Source organism: Eschscholzia californica, unplaced genomic scaffold (genome assembly GCF_041429995.1).
Source record: "Eschscholzia californica isolate CP2 unplaced genomic scaffold, dmEscCali1.0.p SCAF_5, whole genome shotgun sequence".
NCBI classification, from domain to species: domain Eukaryota; kingdom Viridiplantae; phylum Streptophyta; class Magnoliopsida; order Ranunculales; family Papaveraceae; genus Eschscholzia; species Eschscholzia californica.
The window spans coordinates 16,758,328-16,776,806 of record NW_028238472.1 but is presented as its reverse complement, the minus strand read 5'-3'; the positions used below and the strand labels follow the sequence as shown (position 1 = coordinate 16,776,806).

The 18,479-nt window shown below is 36.9% G+C and overlaps 2 protein-coding genes across 4 annotated transcripts; one reads left to right on the top strand and one right to left on the bottom strand.

Annotated features, from left to right (window-relative positions):
- Positions 1-1,444: 1,444 nt before the first annotated feature.
- LOC147537498 (Nucleic acid-binding, OB-fold-like protein) lies at positions 1,445-8,173 on the bottom strand. Of its 2 annotated transcripts, none has more exons than XM_086643284.1 (5): positions 8,066-8,173; positions 7,868-7,938; positions 4,270-4,949; positions 3,975-4,178; positions 1,445-1,844 (listed from the first exon to the last, which is right to left on the bottom strand). In XM_086643284.1, the coding sequence occupies exons 3-5, from the start codon at positions 4,852-4,854 to the stop codon at positions 1,701-1,703; spliced, it is 933 nt and encodes a 310-aa protein (XP_086499410.1). In that variant the 5' UTR covers positions 4,855-4,949; positions 7,868-7,938; positions 8,066-8,173; the 3' UTR covers positions 1,445-1,700. The 2 variants fall into 2 exon arrangements, with proteins under 2 accessions (XP_086499410.1, XP_086499411.1); XM_086643285.1 differs by having other exon boundaries at positions 4,270-5,170; positions 6,663-7,938; positions 8,066-8,161.
- A 3,470-nt stretch (positions 8,174-11,643) lies between these two features.
- LOC147537497 (P-loop containing nucleoside triphosphate hydrolases superfamily protein) lies at positions 11,644-18,420 on the top strand. Of its 2 annotated transcripts, none has more exons than XM_086643282.1 (7): positions 11,644-13,155; positions 13,241-13,606; positions 13,740-14,023; positions 14,671-15,702; positions 16,240-16,408; positions 17,004-17,161; positions 17,981-18,420. In XM_086643282.1, exons 1-7 carry the CDS (start codon positions 12,336-12,338, stop codon positions 18,221-18,223), a joined length of 3,072 nt encoding a protein of 1,023 aa, XP_086499408.1. In that variant the 5' UTR covers positions 11,644-12,335; the 3' UTR covers positions 18,224-18,420. The 2 variants fall into 2 exon arrangements, 1 of the variants encoding a protein (XP_086499408.1); XR_015225917.1 differs by having other exon boundaries at positions 11,659-13,155; positions 17,004-17,798; positions 17,854-18,420.
- Positions 18,421-18,479: the final 59 nt, after the last annotated feature.

Genomic DNA, 18,479 nt, shown 5'->3' with positions numbered 1-18,479 from the left:
GTTCTTTGTGTGGTTCGGGTTTCGACCCGAAACTGAGTTGAGTTTGTTTAGCTTCCGCTTTAGTTTATTTTTCTTGTATATGCGAATGTATGGTTTACATGACAGGTTTTACAGGTACGACCGGTTCGATTTACAGAGGAGACTCTGCCGGATTTTTGTCTCGTCTGTGAATTGTCGGGGCGTGGTCGTGTCTATTTTGGGACACGGGGCGTCACACAAACCACCCAAATCTGTTTGGATTTGATTGGTATGGTCGGTTCGAATACTAAACGTACACCCGAACTAACTGTGTCATCTCTCATCTAGAGGTGGATCCCACCCATGTGCTAGCTGGCAAACAAAGAAGTCTCGACTAGTAACACGTGAGTGAGGTACAACCTCAATTAATTGTGTCATCTCTCACCTCCACTTCATCTTTCTCTATATTGCACCGCACCTTCTTCAACCTAAAGAGGTCCAGCCATGGACTATTTTTTATGGTCTAATTATTAAGGTTCCTAATGTCGTAGATGTTTATTAAGTAGATGTCAAGTCACTCACAATATTTGACTTGCATCTGGACCTGGTATTTTTTGCCGACATGGCGACATCAGAAATCTATATGCCCATATATTGGTATTTAGAAATATCTGACGTGGAGGAAAAAAAAACAAGGTTGTGTGCATCAAACAAAAATAGTGCGTGCACAAATGTAATTTCACTTTTTATCTCATCTCTTTTCTTTTGTAAGTACAAATAAATATACAGAGAAATCGAAGCCAGGATGATGAAGTTGGTAAAGATGAAGAGGATGAAGAAGATGAAAAAGAAGAAAAAAATTATTCCTTCATATGAAGATGGTGAAGAAGGTGGAGAGGAAGAGAATGGAGACAAAGAAAGTGAAGAAAATGAAGATGATGGTTTAAGACTGGTTACGAAAAGGAATAAGGTGGCTCAAAAACCTCTTTCTACTCGGCTCCTATAACCTTCTGTAATGGATGAGAACTCCATTTACTTTCATACAAGGATCTATAATATGTACCGAGGTTATGACTTATGATGCTGCATACACATCCCATCCATTTGTCGTCTCAGAGGCAAGGACATATGGTACGGGCTATGCCCTTCTTTCCTTCATGTTTTTATTCTCCCCAACTTTGCAGGGAGAAAACTATCAGTTTAACTCTGCAATATTTGTTTGACACAAATTAAAAAAAAAACCCCTTAACAAATAAATCAGGACCTGTCATACAAAAATCATTTTGTGTTCTCTACAGTAGAACCCACGAAGGACAATTACCTTAGCTCATACACAATACATCTGCAGCTACATGAAACAAGTACAAGAAAGGATGCAGCCTACACATTTATCCACGACATAAATTCGATCACTTTCACCTTTTGAAATTTAGCGTTTGAAGGTTTCAGGTGAACAATGGAGGAGACTGTCCTCATACATACTAGCTGATGCAAATTATGATTACTGATTAGTGCCAAAAAATTCAAAGAGTATATGAATCAATTGCTGGGTTGTAGATAAGAGATCAAATGCAACAAGATTATAGAATGAAATGGTGTTACCGGGTTAAGACTTGAAAGAACTAATAAAACCTTATTTAGACACTTCTTCCACATAAAGAACTAATATCAGATTCGGTTAACTGAAAAGGAGGCCACGTACAGACAACGATAAGCTGATTGGCACATAAGAACGTTGTGAATCAAGAGATTTTCCCATCGCATAGAGACTTACACACAACCACACCAGCTGATGTCCTCATTGGATGTACTCCAAGTACAGCCACACAAGAACCATCTGTCTTCATATGAGGGCTCACCAATTCCCAGATCTTTTTCTTCTGTACCTGCAGGTTAAAGATGAAATCTTAAATACCAAAGGAAGTCAAATAAGAAAACTTTGGTAAATGGGTATAATGTGAATGACAGCAGAATATTCAAATGATATAGAACATTCTAAGGCTGAGACCATAACAAAGGAGCACTATTTCACTGCATTGGAAATATTCCTTGAGCTTAAACTCAAGTCTTTCCCAGCTTTCGTTTGCAAATGGGAGGCATTATTATTGTAATCAAAACATACACAACTGCAAGGAACTTAACAGCTTGTTTTCAACGTTGTAACTTTTTTTATCAGTATTACATTCATTCACAGTTGAAAAAAACAAGTATGGCTGTCAGTTTCAAGTATTGCTTTCCCAATATGGTTTAATGTATTGTATAAGGGAGAATTTGATATACACCCCCACTATTATATGAATATTAGGACTACACCCCCACTTTTTGAAAACTTTTGATATACACCCCCACCTGGACGGAAACCGTCAACTCAGAGTTAAGTTGTGTGTGTGAAACACACGCGCCAACCATGACGATTTTACCCTTTTGTAGATGTTGAAATATTTTGAGCGATTTTGACATACACCCCCACTATTATATGAATTTTTGGACTACACCCCCATTTTTTGAAAAAAACAAAATTTTTCAATTTGCCCTCCAACGATCATCTTTTACCTTTTTTCTTATAAACTTATCTATCTTAGACAAGCTAAAAGATCAAAGCGAAAGAACTTATTTATCTTATATGTCAAATAAGATAAATAAGTTCCTCCCATATAAGATAAATAAGTTCTTTCGCTTGATATCCCAAATAGTTCCTCCCATCTTTTCTATAGTTTGATATCTCAAATAGTTCTTTCGCTTTGACCTTTTAGCTTGTCTAAGATAAATAAATTTATAAGACAAAAGGTAAAAGATGATCGTTGGAGGGCAAATTGAAAAATTTTGTTTTTTTCAAAAAATGGGGGTGTAGTCCAAAAATTCATATAATAGTGGGGGTGTATGTCAAAATCGCTCAAAATATTTCAACAACTACAAAAGGGTAAAATCGTCATGGTTGGCGCTTGTGTTTCGCACACACCCAACTTAACTCTGAGTTGACGGTTTCCGTCCAAGTGGGGGTGTATATCAAAAGTTTTGAAAAAGTGGGGGTGTAGTCCTAATATTCATATAATAGTGGGGGTGTATGTCAAATTCTCCCATTGTATAAATAGCAACAATAACAACTTCAGATATTTATTCATAAGCTGACAAAATAGTATATTAATGTCTTTGGTTGGTGAAATGAGATTTGGTAGCATTTATCTGATCCAAACAAGTGTTTGAGTTATACGGTTATAACACATTGGCTGTTGGAGGAGCAAGACCAGTTGTAGGGAAAAGGACCAAGATGACACCCGCAAATAGTATCAGAGCTCAGTTTACTGAAGTCTTTCAGTTGGTACTGCGGAGAGGGAAGATAGTCTTCCAAGTCCGAGTGTATGAACGGAAAGATTGTTGGAGTTATCCCACATAAGTTGTGAGAGGGGTAGAGGTCACCTATAAGTGTGAGGGAAAGCTTCACCTCTTGAGCTAGCTTTAGGGGTGACAGAGGCCCAAGACACACAGTAGGAGGATGGATAAAACATTAACCAAGAAAATGACAACACCACTGTACGTTTTTATTATTAACCGAAATAACTGGTATCATCAACGTCTTTTTTTGTACTGTAAAATATTATCACAATCCACTCTCTCGTTTTTACCCTATCCAGGGAGCCTACATGCCCGTGGACAGATTCATTACATCTTTAGAGGAACAAACCAAGGTCGTAGCTCGTAGGTGATTTCGAATTAGTTTTTTCATCTGTTGGCGATAAATAGTGGTTCATTTAGCCAAGCCTGAGACCAAATAGTTCAAATTGTTTTGAACGTCAAGATATGATGGTATGATTATGCATATTGATGTCCCATGCTTATTGGAATAACAACTACTTTTTCCGAGTTAGCCGCTTAGCCATTCTACTAGGTATATATAGTAACTTTTCAGTTTTTAACCGAGGAATCCAAGTCCGACACAAAATTTAGATTTTTCTTTTTTCTTTTCTTATTTCGAGTTTCAATATGAGGATGGACTGATGAATCATGGAGTACAATACCTTATTAGGGGTAGCAGGAGAAGACTGATTGTTTTCATTCTCAGATCCAAACCATATTCTCTCACCAGGTAATGAACCTTCTGGAGCCTGAAGAAGCTCAACATTCTCATGTGCTGCATCAGAAGCAGCAAGAAGCATTCCATTTGACTTGATACCACACATGTTCCGTGGCTTAAGATTTGCAAGGACAATTACCTTGGCGTCCTGCATGTGTTGAGGTATTAAGACTGGTTCCCCAAATAGAAGATGTAAATGATTACGAGAGGAACTTAACAGTAGAAAGATAAATTTGTACCTGAAGGTGGTCAAGAGGAATGTATTTGACGAGGCCACTACAAATAGTCCTGGGTTCTTCCTCTCCCATGTCCACTTCTTCGACATAAAGTGAATCTGCTTCAGGATGTTTCCATGCCCTAATGATGCGTCCAACTCTGATGTCCAATTCTTCAGCTACATCCTTAATAGTAGGCTCAGATGACTCGGAAGATGGAATTGGAGGGGAGGATGTTGGTTCGGCAATAGTTGTGGGTGATGATGCAGTTTCTGCTTCAGATGATACCGATGATGATACACGGAAGTATCTCCTACAGGAGGAAAACAAGGGGGGATTTCCCCTAGCTCTTCTTCGCACTGCTGCCTTTCCGACCTCGTGATGATGATGACTGTAAAGCGAGGAGGGGGATACCATAGCTAATGATAATACCCCTTTTGGCCTCCCATCTTCCTTATTCTTATCATTTTTGCCAAAGGAAATAAATGAAGATGATGACAAGTATCCGGCAAATGTGCGAGTCGAAGATAATGACAAACTGTTGTTGCATGATAGCACATGATGAGCTCCATTTCTCAGATAGGCAGAAAAAGATGTCGCTGCCGCCATTTAATAGAACTCAACAAAAACCTGATCAACGACTTCTTCAGTTCGACGCCTCTTGCCCTGATTCTAGAGATGAAACGGGATTGTGGTGGATCTCACTAATGATGATTCACAAAATACAAATTTCAGAGTTAGAAAATGAAAGGAGCAGGGTTAACGGCATAAGTGCATAGCCAATACTTCTTTAAGGTTCTGAATGAGACACATGTGTCTTTCAAATGAGGAACAATGTCATTTATCACGAGCCATATTTTAGTTTCAGATGCTACAAAAATAATCTGATCAAACAATAAGTGCATTATCAAAATAAATTTCAATGCTGAAAATCTTGCTTGGTAATTGGCACAAAGAATTCAATCATAAAACTAGTTTTAGATCATCCATAAAACTAATATTTTCCATACAATAACAGTCTCTCTCTCTCTCTCTCTCTCTCTCTCTCTCTCTCTCTCTCTCTCTCTCTCTCTCTCCTTTTATTTTTTTTTTTTTTTCTTTTTTTTTTTCTTTTTTTTTTTTTTATTTTTTTTTTTTTTTTTATTTTTTTTTTTTTTTCCTTCCTATTTCTTTTAATGATAATACCCCTTTTGGCCTCCATCTTCCTTATTCTTATCATTTTTGCCAAAGGAAATAAATGAAGATGATGACAAGTATCCGGCAAATGTGCGAGTCGAAGATAATGACAAACTGTTGTTGCATGATAGCACATGATGAGCTCCATTTTCTCAGATAGGCAGAAAAAGATGTCGCTGCCGCCATTTAATAGAACTCAACAAAAACCTGATCAACGACTTCTTCAGTTCGACGCCTCTTGCCCTGATTCTAGAGATGAAACGGGATTGTGGTGGATCTCACTAATGATGATTCACAAAATACAAATTTCAGAGTTAGAAAATGAAAGGAGCAGGGTTAACGGCATAAGTGCATAGCCAATACTTCTTTAAGGTTCTGAATGAGACACATGTGTCTTTCAAATGAGGAACAATGTCATTTATCACGAGCCATATTTTAGTTTCAGATGCTACAAAAATAATCTGATCAAACAATAAGTGCATTATCAAAATAAATTTCAATGCTGAAAATCTTGCTTGGTAATTGGCACAAAGAATTCAATCATAAACTAGTTTTAGATCATCCATAAAACTATATTTTCCATACAATAACAGTCTCTCTCTCTCTCTCTCTCTCTCTCTCCTCCTCTCTTCTCTCTCTCTCTCTCTCTCTCTCTCTCTCTCTCTCTCTCTCTCTCTCTCTCTCTCTCTCTCTCTCTCTCTCTCTCTCTCTCTCTCTCTCTCTCTCTCTCTCTCTCTCTCTCTCTCTCTCTCTCTCTCTCTCTCTCTCTCTCTCTCTCTCTCTCTCTCTCTCTCTCTCTCTCTCTCTCTCTCTCTCTCTCGTAACCAAGTAGCAATTCATAAACTCAACATTGCAGCTCTTCTCTTTTTCTATGGGGTCATAGTGTCATACATTCAAGCTATCGTCACTACCTAAACTAGTACTTTTCGGGCAAAAGAAATTATCAAATCTCTCCTGATACAAAATAAAGAACAAGGAAGAAAAGAAAGAAGTTCCTTTGGCTTTTGGTACAATTAACTAAATCTACAAAAGAGGATGACTTAAAGAATTAATGATTTTGGATTTACTTCATTTTCATCTGAATTCTATACTTTTTGTCTACTTTTTCTATGAAGAATGATTTCCAGTTCCGGTGCCCTCACAACCTCAATACCGAGAGAGTTGTATCTACATTTTTTCGTAAAGCAAATCTGGAAATGGACACCTTCACATGAAATATTTGTCCTCCTATTTCAAATAGCAAATGAATATATTTAAGAATAATAGTGATGGAAACTCTACTGTCTATTTGCAGCACCCAGAAAGACGATGAAAAAAACAAACTCAACAAATAGAGCAACAAGCCAAAAAGACAAAGCGAACAACTAAACCTACCAAATGAAAAGACCAGAGGACATAAACTAGTAGCAGTTCATGGAATATCGCACGGAAACTCAGCAGCACGAAAACAAAATAAGGGTAAAAAATATGACATGCAAAACTCAGGTACTACCGTACGAACAAGAGTTAATTTCCCTTCTTCAATTGAAATAAAATGTTGACTACTTCAACCTAATTGGGGAATTCGGTCGAGGCAGCAGGAGGTTATATCATAATTCCTGAAGCTGGCAACTACATTGCACATGAAAAATGGTTTGTTTCGATGAGTTTGATTCTAAGGTCGATATTGTAATGCATTCTGGTAAAATCTTATAGTGTGTGGTGTGCCTATGATCGATTTCAACAGAAAAATCTTGCAGAACTAAAGCCTATCTTGTCAAATTCGGGAGTACCCTGCAAGCACTCCCCACCGGACACCGAGACAAGTCAGAAGAAGAAATAAAAAGTGGAAATTGAAGAAGATAAGGAAACATGAAAACTCTTTTTCTTCATTCCTTCGTTCTTCCTGATAGGTTAAGGAAGTTGACATGAAAGCATGTTTCTTCGTTCTATCTCACAATTTTATCTCGTTTCAAAGCACAACGGCAGAAGGCCTTACTCCATGATGATAATTCAATTACTTTATTTCGAAACGGAACATGTTTTAACACTCGAAATACATGTTTATGCATAGAAAGTTACTACTATAGAATTATACATACACACACTAAATATATTATCAGAGGAACGACAACTAGTCTCTGACTACCCCGCCATTGTTTGCTAGGTCATAGTGGACGGGTAGCATCCGGTTCCGAGTTTCACTTATTAGATTAACTTCTTCACCCAAGAATCATATGTTAAACAATAGAATACATAGAATAACCTTCTATATTATTACCTCTCTGTTCTTTCTCAAATTTACGATTTGCATTCTCTAAATGTTCAGAATTTCCTAGGGGATGACATTAAGTACACAAATTTCACCATCAACACATATAATATAGGAAATCCTCAAAATATCCGATTAGAAAACCCTAAATACCATAATAGCTTCAATAATTGTCTAAATTGTTGATTTTCTTACCTTGATTTGGATGAATATGACTTAGAATAGCTTTCCTTGATGAAAATTTTCTAATTCCTTCTTTTAAATCGCTGGATTCATCAAATTTCAATTCAAAAACTCCATGAGGTAGAGCTATAACACTTTAGAGAGAGAAACTAAAATTTCTCACAAAAACTATATAAAAAAGCTATGACATTAACTCTCAATAGCACTTACGTTAGCAGATAATTGAATTCCCCTGTGAAATCCACTGCAATGTCTCCCCTTCGATCGAATTTTCCCAAAAAGAAAACCCTAGCTTCAGTGAATAGTGAAAAAAAACGTCTGTTTTCTTTTGGGTTATTTCCCTAATGGCCCCCAACTTTGTGACCAGCTTCCCGTCTGGCCCCCTACTTAACGAGAAATACACATATGGCCCCCTTCCGTTATAACACCGTTACTCTCTCTCTTTCATTTTTTTTCTCTCTCCTCCAACATGTTTTCTCTCTCTGCCACCTCGTTAAAACCAGCCACATCATCGTCTTCACCGTCAGGGTCGCCGGCCGGCCAAATTTCCGGCCGGCGACCTTCAAATTTTTTTTTTTTTCTCTCTCTCTCTCTAAACTCCGGCGAAGGAGGTTTCCCTTCGCCGGAGTAGGTCGAAATCGACCTTGAACAGATAATTGAATTCCCCTGTTCAAGGTCGATTTCGACCTACTCCGGCGAAGGGATTTCCCTTCGTCGGAGTTTAGAGAGAGAGAGGAGAGAGAATTTAAAAAAAAATAAAAAATTTAGAGAGAGAAGAGAGAGAGAAAAAAAAAGTTTTGAAGGTCGCCGGCCGACGACCTGTCGGTGAAGACGATGATGTGGCTGGTTATAACAAGGTGGCAGAGAGAGAAAACATGCTAGAGGAGAGAGAAAAGAAATGGAAGAGAGAGAGTAACGGTGTTATAACGGAAGGGGGTCATATGGGTATTTCTCGTAAAGTAGGGGGTCAGGCGGGAAGCTGGTCACAAAGTTGGGGGCCATTAGGGAAATAACCCTTTTCTTTTTCTTTCACTAAGGCTCAAGAAATTTTTCTTTAGTCCCTGAATTTACTTTCTTGCAAAAATACACCTATAATTTGCACTGTTTGCAAATTTATCCCCCATTTTGACTTTGACCCAAATGTCAAATGCCCAAATCATCTAACCTTATGCTTCCATTTATTTAACTCGAAACATTGGATGTTACATGGAATCTGTGAAAAGGGAAACACAAGAAGCATCACAAATATGGCCAAACAGACGGGTCAGTTTGGCACTTCTAAAGAGTAAACAGGTTGGCCAGCCCGCGACCTTTCATGTCCCGATGGATCATCTGACTTGTTTGGTTGTGAAAGATCCCGAACTCGACTAGTTTGACTACGTTGCCCAAATTTCAAATTTTTGTGTGCACCAAACTGTACAATACGTATTCAAACATCAAATAATGAGTTAGAGTATGTTTGTATATCAATTACAAACTTCTGTGTGCACGAAAAGGTTTCAAAGTTCCAATCTATGTAGGATTCATATTTTTAAAACCCCATTCATCTACGATTAACTTCTTTTAAAAAGATGATATAACAACTTAATTGGGAATATCTCACTCGGATTGGTTATTCCGTATATTTGTGTTGACGTTGCTAAATGTCGGTGTCGAAGATTGTCGGTGATAGTGCATTTTCACCTAGAATTTTGAGAAGAAAAATTGTTGAAGGACTTTTTGCGGAAGAAGATAAAAAAGATAATGGGGGTGAACTTAACCCTTAAATACCCAAGTTAGTCGACTAGGTGCTTAGAGAGAGCAAAAGCTTCACCCACTTGTAGCATTCTGGTCAGGTACTCTTTGCAGTGCCCAAGTTTAATTGTTCTCAAAATATGAAAAACTTACAATTCACAAGGCAAGGGGATGTGTGCGCCGACTTTGTCATATGTGTTACTCATATTGGATCTTTAATCAAATGAAGTTTTATAGGCAATGTCGATACTTGTTAAAGGCAACGTAATTTTCACCCAAGACATGGTCAAAATTTAAATTCATTTTTTTTTTGAGTTGACATAGCGGAAAACTCATAAAAGTTTTAGATCTATGTTTAAAGCTTAGTTAACTCGAAACTCACAGCGAATAAAGAAAATATTGATATTTTGTTGTTAAAATTGAAAGAATTACACACATACTAGATTTCCTTTATAGTATTAATGTTTCCTAAATTTAGGGGGTGTAGTAGTCAATCAAGACTTTTTTTTGTTGAACAGTCAATCAAGACTTTGGTCGACATTCATATACTTCATGTCCATGTACATTTTCATTGACAATGGAGAGTCCATTGACTTTCATGGATTCTCATTATCATTTCAATGACATCTCTATTGACATTGTATAATCTTTCACGTATTCTTATTGACAATTTTCATTGACATTTTATAGACTTTCATGGATTTCATGTCAATGAAAGTATAATATATTGCAATAAATAACCAATATAATATTATTACATATTATATCATATATAATATATTGCTAATAATATTTTTATTTTTTTGACGTGGACTCCAAGAGTTTTTACATTCACAACCGTGTGGATACATAATGAATAAATACATTAATTAATCATCATCAGTATAAAGACCCTTAAGACCGACCAAATAGTTATTGACATATTACTGTGATATCAACAATATATTGTTATATATCAATATAAAATATATATTAATTGTGTATTTTGGGTCAACTGGATTCCGTCAGCATAAATAAGACGGGTTAGAACGCGCATCATATATCTTTGAAATATCGAGATAGATTTTGAAAAATATTAAAATACTTTAGAAATATCAGTAAAAATATGTCATTTCAACTGATAATAATTATTATTTTTAATTACCGTTATTGGTATTAATTATAAATTAAAGTAGAAGCTATCAAAATGTCAATGAAAGTCTCTCGTTTTCTGTTGACAAATTTGGTTCTTTTTTTTACACTAGAATCCACTAAAATGTCAAAGAAAGTCCAAGTCCACCAAAGTTCATGAATTTGCAAATGTCACTGACATTCAGGAACTCTAAAATGTCTGTGATTGAATGCCACTAACAATCGCGGACTTTAAAATGTCCGTAATTGAATGTCACCGACAATCGTGGACTTTGAAATGACCGTAAATAAATGTTGTTGACATTCGCGGACTTTAAAATGGCATCCAAAATCATCATTGACTACCCCCGTTAATCAAACTTGAATAGACAATTTCTAAACAAATAAGTTACAGAATCTCAATAAAATAGAAAACTACCTAAGAAAATATTTCATAGGAAAACTTACTGCAAACGGTAAAAAGACTACTAAAAGTCCGTTGTGGCCTTGTGGGGGCCTAAATAATGGAATTTGACCTAAAAGTGGGCCGATTATAGCGTTAGCACAACAACAAAGGTGCAAATCGTTATTTCGCACAAAAGCTCAAATTTTCGTTCAATTTCGACAGTCGTAGTTCCGATTTTGGTCGTTTAAGTCGTTTGCATATATTTTTGGCCGCATTGATTTCTTCTTTTAGCTAATTCCTCTAAATCACAGATGGACTTAATATTGACCGAACGCTGTCAATCTTTGCGTTAGGTCAAATTCAAATGAATATTGTTTTCTTTCACTTGCATTGTCTCCAATAAAAATATGTTATAGAAGAGATTGTTTTAGCAGCGTTGCCTTTTCCAACGACAGACATTGCATAAAAAAAGACTTGGTGGACATTGCGTAAAAAATTTTTCTCTCAATCAAACTAGGGCAAATACGTTGTGCTTTGTAATTCACAATTTTGTCACAAAGAAAATGCATTTATTGTGAAGTAAAAACAGGCACATACTTCTCTTAATCAAATTGGCCATCAAATTAGGGCAAATACATTTTGCTTTGTAATTAACTATTTTGTCACAAAGAAAATGCATTTATTATGGAGCAAAAACAAGCACATCACCCGTTTTTTGTTTGAACCTCAACCAATCCAATCCACAGATATTATTCTCCCCCAGCCCTAAATCCTAATAGGCAGCTCCCAATAATAGTGGAGCACAAACAAGAAAATCACCAGGTTTTCCATTCTTTCGCCACGCTCTCATTTCTCTCATCCTCCTAAAATATCCCGTGGAGAGAGAAAGAGAGAGGAAAAGAGAATTTTGTCTCTTTATTTGCTTTTGGAATCGTTGTATCTTCCTTCTCCACAGAAATTATCATTCACACACCATAGCCTCAAAATAAAATATATATGTAAACAAAGAAATCAAACCCAGAAATAAAATCCCTGAACTTTCAGGTCAGCACAGCTCTGGGTGGTCAAGGAACTGATCTCTCTCTCTCTACCCACCTACCCATTGCTGCTGCTGCTGCAACTAGAACAAATCTTGATGTTGTTTTGATTCTGTTCTTGTTCTTGTTGTTAATGGTTAGAAGTTTGGGTTTATAAGTGAAATAGAAAAGAAGACTATAAATAGAAATAGGAATGGAAGTATCTAGTTGTTACTTGTATTCTTCAAAGAAGACAACTACCTTCTTCCCTTTCCATTACACTAGTTATATTACTACCAAGAAGAATATGAATATCTGTTTTTCTTCTTCTTCTTCTTCTTCTTCTTCTTTCATTAATTCTAGTAGTTTTCTGAGAGAAACTACCAATATTCATCATAATTCCACTTTGGGTTTTCCATTTTTCAAATGTTTGACTATAAGGAATAATAGTTCATCATCATCATGCCCTGTACCAGTTTTGAAGAATCCTATAAAAAAGAAGAGGAAGAAGAAGAACAATATCATTAATAAGCAGCAACAGCATCAAGAGAAGGAGAATGAAAAGGAAGAAGTAATCAGTGTTGGAAGTGTATCTAATCAAAATGGGGATCCATTGGGTAAGAAAGATTTGGGTAAAAGTGTAGTTAAATGGATAAGTATGGGTATGAAATCCATGGCTGAAGATTTAACTTCTGCTGAGATACAAGGTGAGTTCTCTGAGGTTAGCTTGAAAATCATGGGTGGTACTGGTGGTGGTGGAGTTGCAGAAGAAGGAATACTTCCTTCACTTCCTGGTGGTGGTGTTGGTGGACTCACTTTTGTCATTCATTCCCAACCTTATCTCAATGCCATTCCTATGCCTCTAGGTCAAGAATCTCTTTGTCTTAAGGCTTCTACTCATTACCCAACTCTCTTTGATCACTTCCAGAGAGAACTCAAAGACGCCCTTCTTGATCTTCAACTCAAATCTCTCATCCCCGACGATTGGCGTTCCACCCAGTCTTGGAAACTACTTAAACAACTGGCTAACTCTTGTAATACTACTCTACTCTCTCTACTTTCTCTTTCTTTTTGTCTCTCTTATAGTATGATAATGTTTTGTGTTTTTGTTTCTTGCAGCTGAGCATAGAGCCATAGCTAGGAAGAAAGTTTCTCAAACAAAGACCAAGCAAGCTCATAGTGGACTTGGGGGGATGGAGCTAGACAGAGCCAAGGCAATTCAAAATAGGATCGATGAGTTCACGAAACGAATGTCTGAACTCCTTCAGATTGAGCGAGATGCCGAGTTAGAGTACACCCAGGAGGAGTTGAATGCAGTTCCTACACCACCCACGCCTGACGATGAGAATGAGAATGAAAATGAGGAGAATAAGAGAACATCTGATCCCTCGAAAAAGCCAATTGAATATTTGGTTACTCATTCTCAATCTCAACATGAACTCTGTGATACCCTTTGTAATTTGAATGCTGTTAGCTCTTCCACTGGTAAATCCCCCCGTCTCGACTCTTACTTCTCAATATCATGTATTTCACATATACCCGTTCCATATATTTGAATATGCTCGAAATTAGTTGTTAAATATTGATTAGAGATCAATGTTTGTAATTATGTGTACAGGATTAGGAGGGATGCATTTGGTTTTGTTCAGGGTCGAAGGTAACCATCGACTGCCACCTACTAATCTTTCCCCTGGGGACATGGTTTGTGTGAGAACATGTGATAGTAGGGGCGGTGGTGCCACATCTTGTGTACAGGGATTCATTAACAACTTAGGGGAGGATGGTTGTAGTATCATGGTGGCTCTTGAGTCACGACATGGTGATCCAACCTTTTCTAGGTTATTTGGAAAGAACGTGCGTATCGATCGTATTCATGGATTGGCTGATGCACTCACATACGAGGTAACTATTTCCCATCATTATCTGCTATTATCTCAAGTTTTACTTGTTGATATAATCAATGAATTATTAAATGCTTGAAGCAATAACTGAGATTTAATTTTCTAACCATCCAGTGACAAAAAATGCATATATGTTTTTGTTTTATGTATATTAAGTGTAATTTCTATTCAAGTGATTTTCTTTAACAAAACAACATATTCATGGTTTTATGTTTGCTACTTCAATTCAGTTAGTCCTAGCCTACTAGGTATGAATCTTGTGTAGTCAAGTACATTGCTCCCATGAATGGGTAAAAAAATCTTACATCAAATCGCGTAGTTCATTTTATCGGATAAAAGTCATAAAACAATACCTTTTCGCCGTGTCGTTACAAAGAAATCTCGTTTGCACGTAAGTTTGTACAAAGAGTGTAAACATGCTAATTATATCCTAAACTAAGACTCTCTTTAAGCTCATAACCTCTCGCGGACTCTTTAAGTTTAGCTTAGGAGACCAAGTTTAGTCCCCAACTCTAATGAGTCAGGACTTGAGAGTTTACACTGCTTCTTTTACGGTTCAAGTTTCATAATTTTGAAATGCCCCAAATTATACCCTTTGCTTTGTTACATGCAATTTAGTTTTTCTGTGGTCACTGTCTTGTATTCCAGCGAAATTGTGAAGCTCTGATGCTGCTTCAGAAGAACGGCTTGCAGAAGAAAAATCCTTCAATAGCCTTAGTGGCAACTCTATTTGGAGATAAAGAAGATGTTTCGTGGCTAGAGCAGAATAACTTATCCAATTGGAATGAAGCAGAATTGGATGGACAACTTGATAATGGAGTTTATGATGATTCTCAGCGTAGAGCAATTGCATTAGGCTTGAACAAGAAGCGACCTATCCTGGTTATTCAAGGGCCCCCAGGTACTGGAAAGTCGGGTTTGCTCAAGGAACTAATAGTACTTTCTGTTCAAAGAGGTGATCGAGTTCTTGTGACTGCACCCACTAATGCAGCAGTTGATAACATGGTAGAAAAGCTCTCAAATATTGGATTAAACATTGTTCGTGTTGGAAATCCTGCTCGAATATCGAACACTGTAGCTTCAAAGTCTTTATCGGAAATTGTAAATTCTAAACTTTCCAGTTTCGTGAAAGAGTTCGAAAGGAAAAGAGCAGATTTAAGAAAGGACCTTAGACTTTGTTTGAGGGATGATTCTTTAGCTGCAGGAATACGTCAACTTCTAAAACAACTTGGCAAGTCACTCAAAAAGAAAGAGAAGGAGATTGTTAAGGAAGTTCTATCCACGGCTCAAGTCGTACTCTGTACTAATACAGGAGCTGCTGATCCTTTAATCCGGAGCTTAGATACATTTGATCTCGTTGTTATAGATGAAGCAGGACAAGCCATTGAACCATCTTGTTGGATTCCTATTTTGCAAGCAAAAAGATGTATACTTGCAGGCGATCAATGCCAACTTGCCCCGGTAGTATTGTCCAGAAAAGCTTTGGAGGGTGGACTTGGGATATCTCTTCTGGAGAGAGCATCGGGTTTGCATGATGGGGTTCTAGGCACGAAACTGACAGTACAGTATCGAATGAATGACACGATAGCAAGTTGGGCTTCGAAAGAGATGTATGATGGACAGTTACAGTCTTCTCCTACTGTTCGATCACATCTTCTCGTAGATTCTCCATTTATAAAGGTAAGAAATTCATTACTAAATGCTCTATGAAATTTTAAAACAGTTTTGCTGTCATCTCTATAGACATAGTCAATCCTTGGCATCTCTAGCTCGCTGTCATCTCATTCAGGTGGTGTTTGTTTTTATAAAATAATCTGAATCTGAAAATTATTTATGTATAAACGTACAGGAGCTGCTAATGTTTTGTCTCTAAGAAAAAAACAAATTTGTAGAACTAGTCTTCTTTTCAAATTCTATGTCAATTACATAAATAAGAGAATGCAAAAACTCATGTTTAACATAAAAAATCAATTCAGATTTCATAATTTAGAAAAACAAGCAGTACTTTAGAAAAGTGAAGTGATAGTAGTGAAAAGAAATCTCTAGCATCGTGGGGTGAAATCAAGCAGGGCATTAGCTAATAAATGAACTCCTTATAACTTGTAGAAGCTAGTAGGACTTTATATTGTGCTAAGATTTATTTTCATTTGTTATACCTTTACAGTAAGTGCCAATGTGAAAATTGGTATTCAAATATTGACCATATTTCGCTTGCAGCCTACATGGATAACTCAGTGCCCGTTGCTTTTGCTTGATACAAGAATGCCGTATGGAAGTTTGTCTGTGGGCTGTGGAGAGCATCTGGACCCAGCTGGTACGGGCTCCTTCTATAACGAAGGGGAAGCAGATATTGTGGTGCTACAAGTATTCTCACTAATTTATGCTGGTATGTTCTCTTAGCTGTTTAAATACATAACTGAGTCCTGCTTTCTATTTGAAATCTAAATAGTCAAGGCAGGGCTTGGTTCCGTCTCGGCCAGGATCCGAAGTCCGGCAGTGGATTTTTTTTGCTTATTTTATTTGTTTATATATGCATAGAGATCTATATCCACTACATAGACTGTTCTTGATTTAGGCTGGTTGAAAAACTTAAGTTTCTGCTTGTTAAAACTGATTTTCACACTCAATTGAGACTCAGATCTTCTGTTCTTTTTTACATGAGAAACAGATTTAGGAAACTGTCATAAATGCTGAAATCTAATCGTTCAGTCTTCTGTTGGTCTAAGTTATTTTGAGTAGTAGTGAGTTGGTCCGTGTTGATTAATTTTCCGCCTGCTAACTACTTGGTTGTTTAACATAGTAATATACAATTTTTTTAATAAGATACCATTATCTTCTCAAACAAATATTCCGTCGATATGAAAGAATCAGAGAGTTTCTCGTTTTGCCTTCTTTATAGCTTTGCCGCGATGCTCTTATTTTGACCATTTCTAGTCCCTTGAGCATTCAGTAATCATTTAGCTTGTCTTGGTTAAATGCAGGAGTGAGCCCAACCGCAATTGCAGTTCAATCTCCTTATGTTGCTCAAGTACAACTTTTGAGGGAGAGACTGGATGAGTTTCCTGAAGCAGCAGGAGTTGAGGTTGCAACTGTAGATAGCTTTCAAGGTCGGGAGGCAGATGCAGTTATTATATCAATGGTACACTAGTCTATCTTAAAAGAGTTGAAAATTCTCCGAGAACTGAAGTGGTATTTTTATGGCCTTAAGAAGATTAGGTGCACTACACAAAAATGACATTGACCTTAGAATGGCATTTTAGGTCCTCGTGCAATTATCTGCAAGCAGACGCAAGATATTCATACAAAATCTGACATTATACCGAATGAAGTGACTATGAGTGTCTGACAAGAGTATCCGAGTGTTCAACACGAGTATTAAAAGAGACACTGTTACAGATATTGGAACCTGACTCTGTTATGAGGCGTGAGTGCCCGAGTCGAGAATCAAGAAAAGTTAAACCAGGGCAACATTTATACACATATTTTCTTGTTTTAGTTATTAGGTATTTGTTTTTCACTCACAATTTTTTTACTTTTGATCAACCACCAATGCTTTGTACACAAAATGCATTAACCTTAGAATGGTAATTTATACAGAATTTCTGTGCAAGTATAACAAAACGTACTTACAAAATCTTACACATTATACCAAATGAAGTGACTGCAAGTATTTCACAATAGTATCAGTGTCCAACACGTGTTAAGTACCTTATACGATAAAAATACCAGAAATGAGTCGTCATGTTAAATGAATTTCCTTCATAAGAATTTTTTTTGTTCAAAGACCTCCCCATTAAGAATCCGAGTGTCATTATGTTTATGTTCACTTAGATTTGTTGAATGCTTTAGGTGTGGGATATATCAGTGGAACAAGTTAAACAAGTTATAAGAGATTGATTACACAGAATTCTTAATTTTAAATTGTTACGTCGTTGATGTATATTTCTTATTTTTGCAGGTTCGGTCAAACACATTAGGAGCCGTGGGATTCCTGGGTGACAGTAGGAGAATGAACGTTGCCATTACCAGAGCTCGAAAACATGTCACAGTTGTATGTGATAGCTCAACCATATGCCACAATACCTTCCTTGCCAGGCTGTTACGTCATATTCGACACTTCGGACGAGTAAAACACGCCGACCCCGGTACTTTTGGTGGATCTGGTTTTAGCATGAACCCTATGTTGCCTTCCATCACTTGATATTCCACAAGAGAAGATGCTATTATTTGGAAGGATATTTGATAGTATATATGCATACTCTATCTCCTTCCTGCACCAACCTTTCACTACCCATTTGTATTTAAACCTTCCAATTTCTTATGCTTCAAACTTTATGTCTCTGTTTATGCAACTGTCTATATAATACACACAGATATACACAAACATAATTTCGTGTTTATTTGTTTCAATTTATAGTGAACAAGATGTACATGACACGACTCGACAATATCTTTTG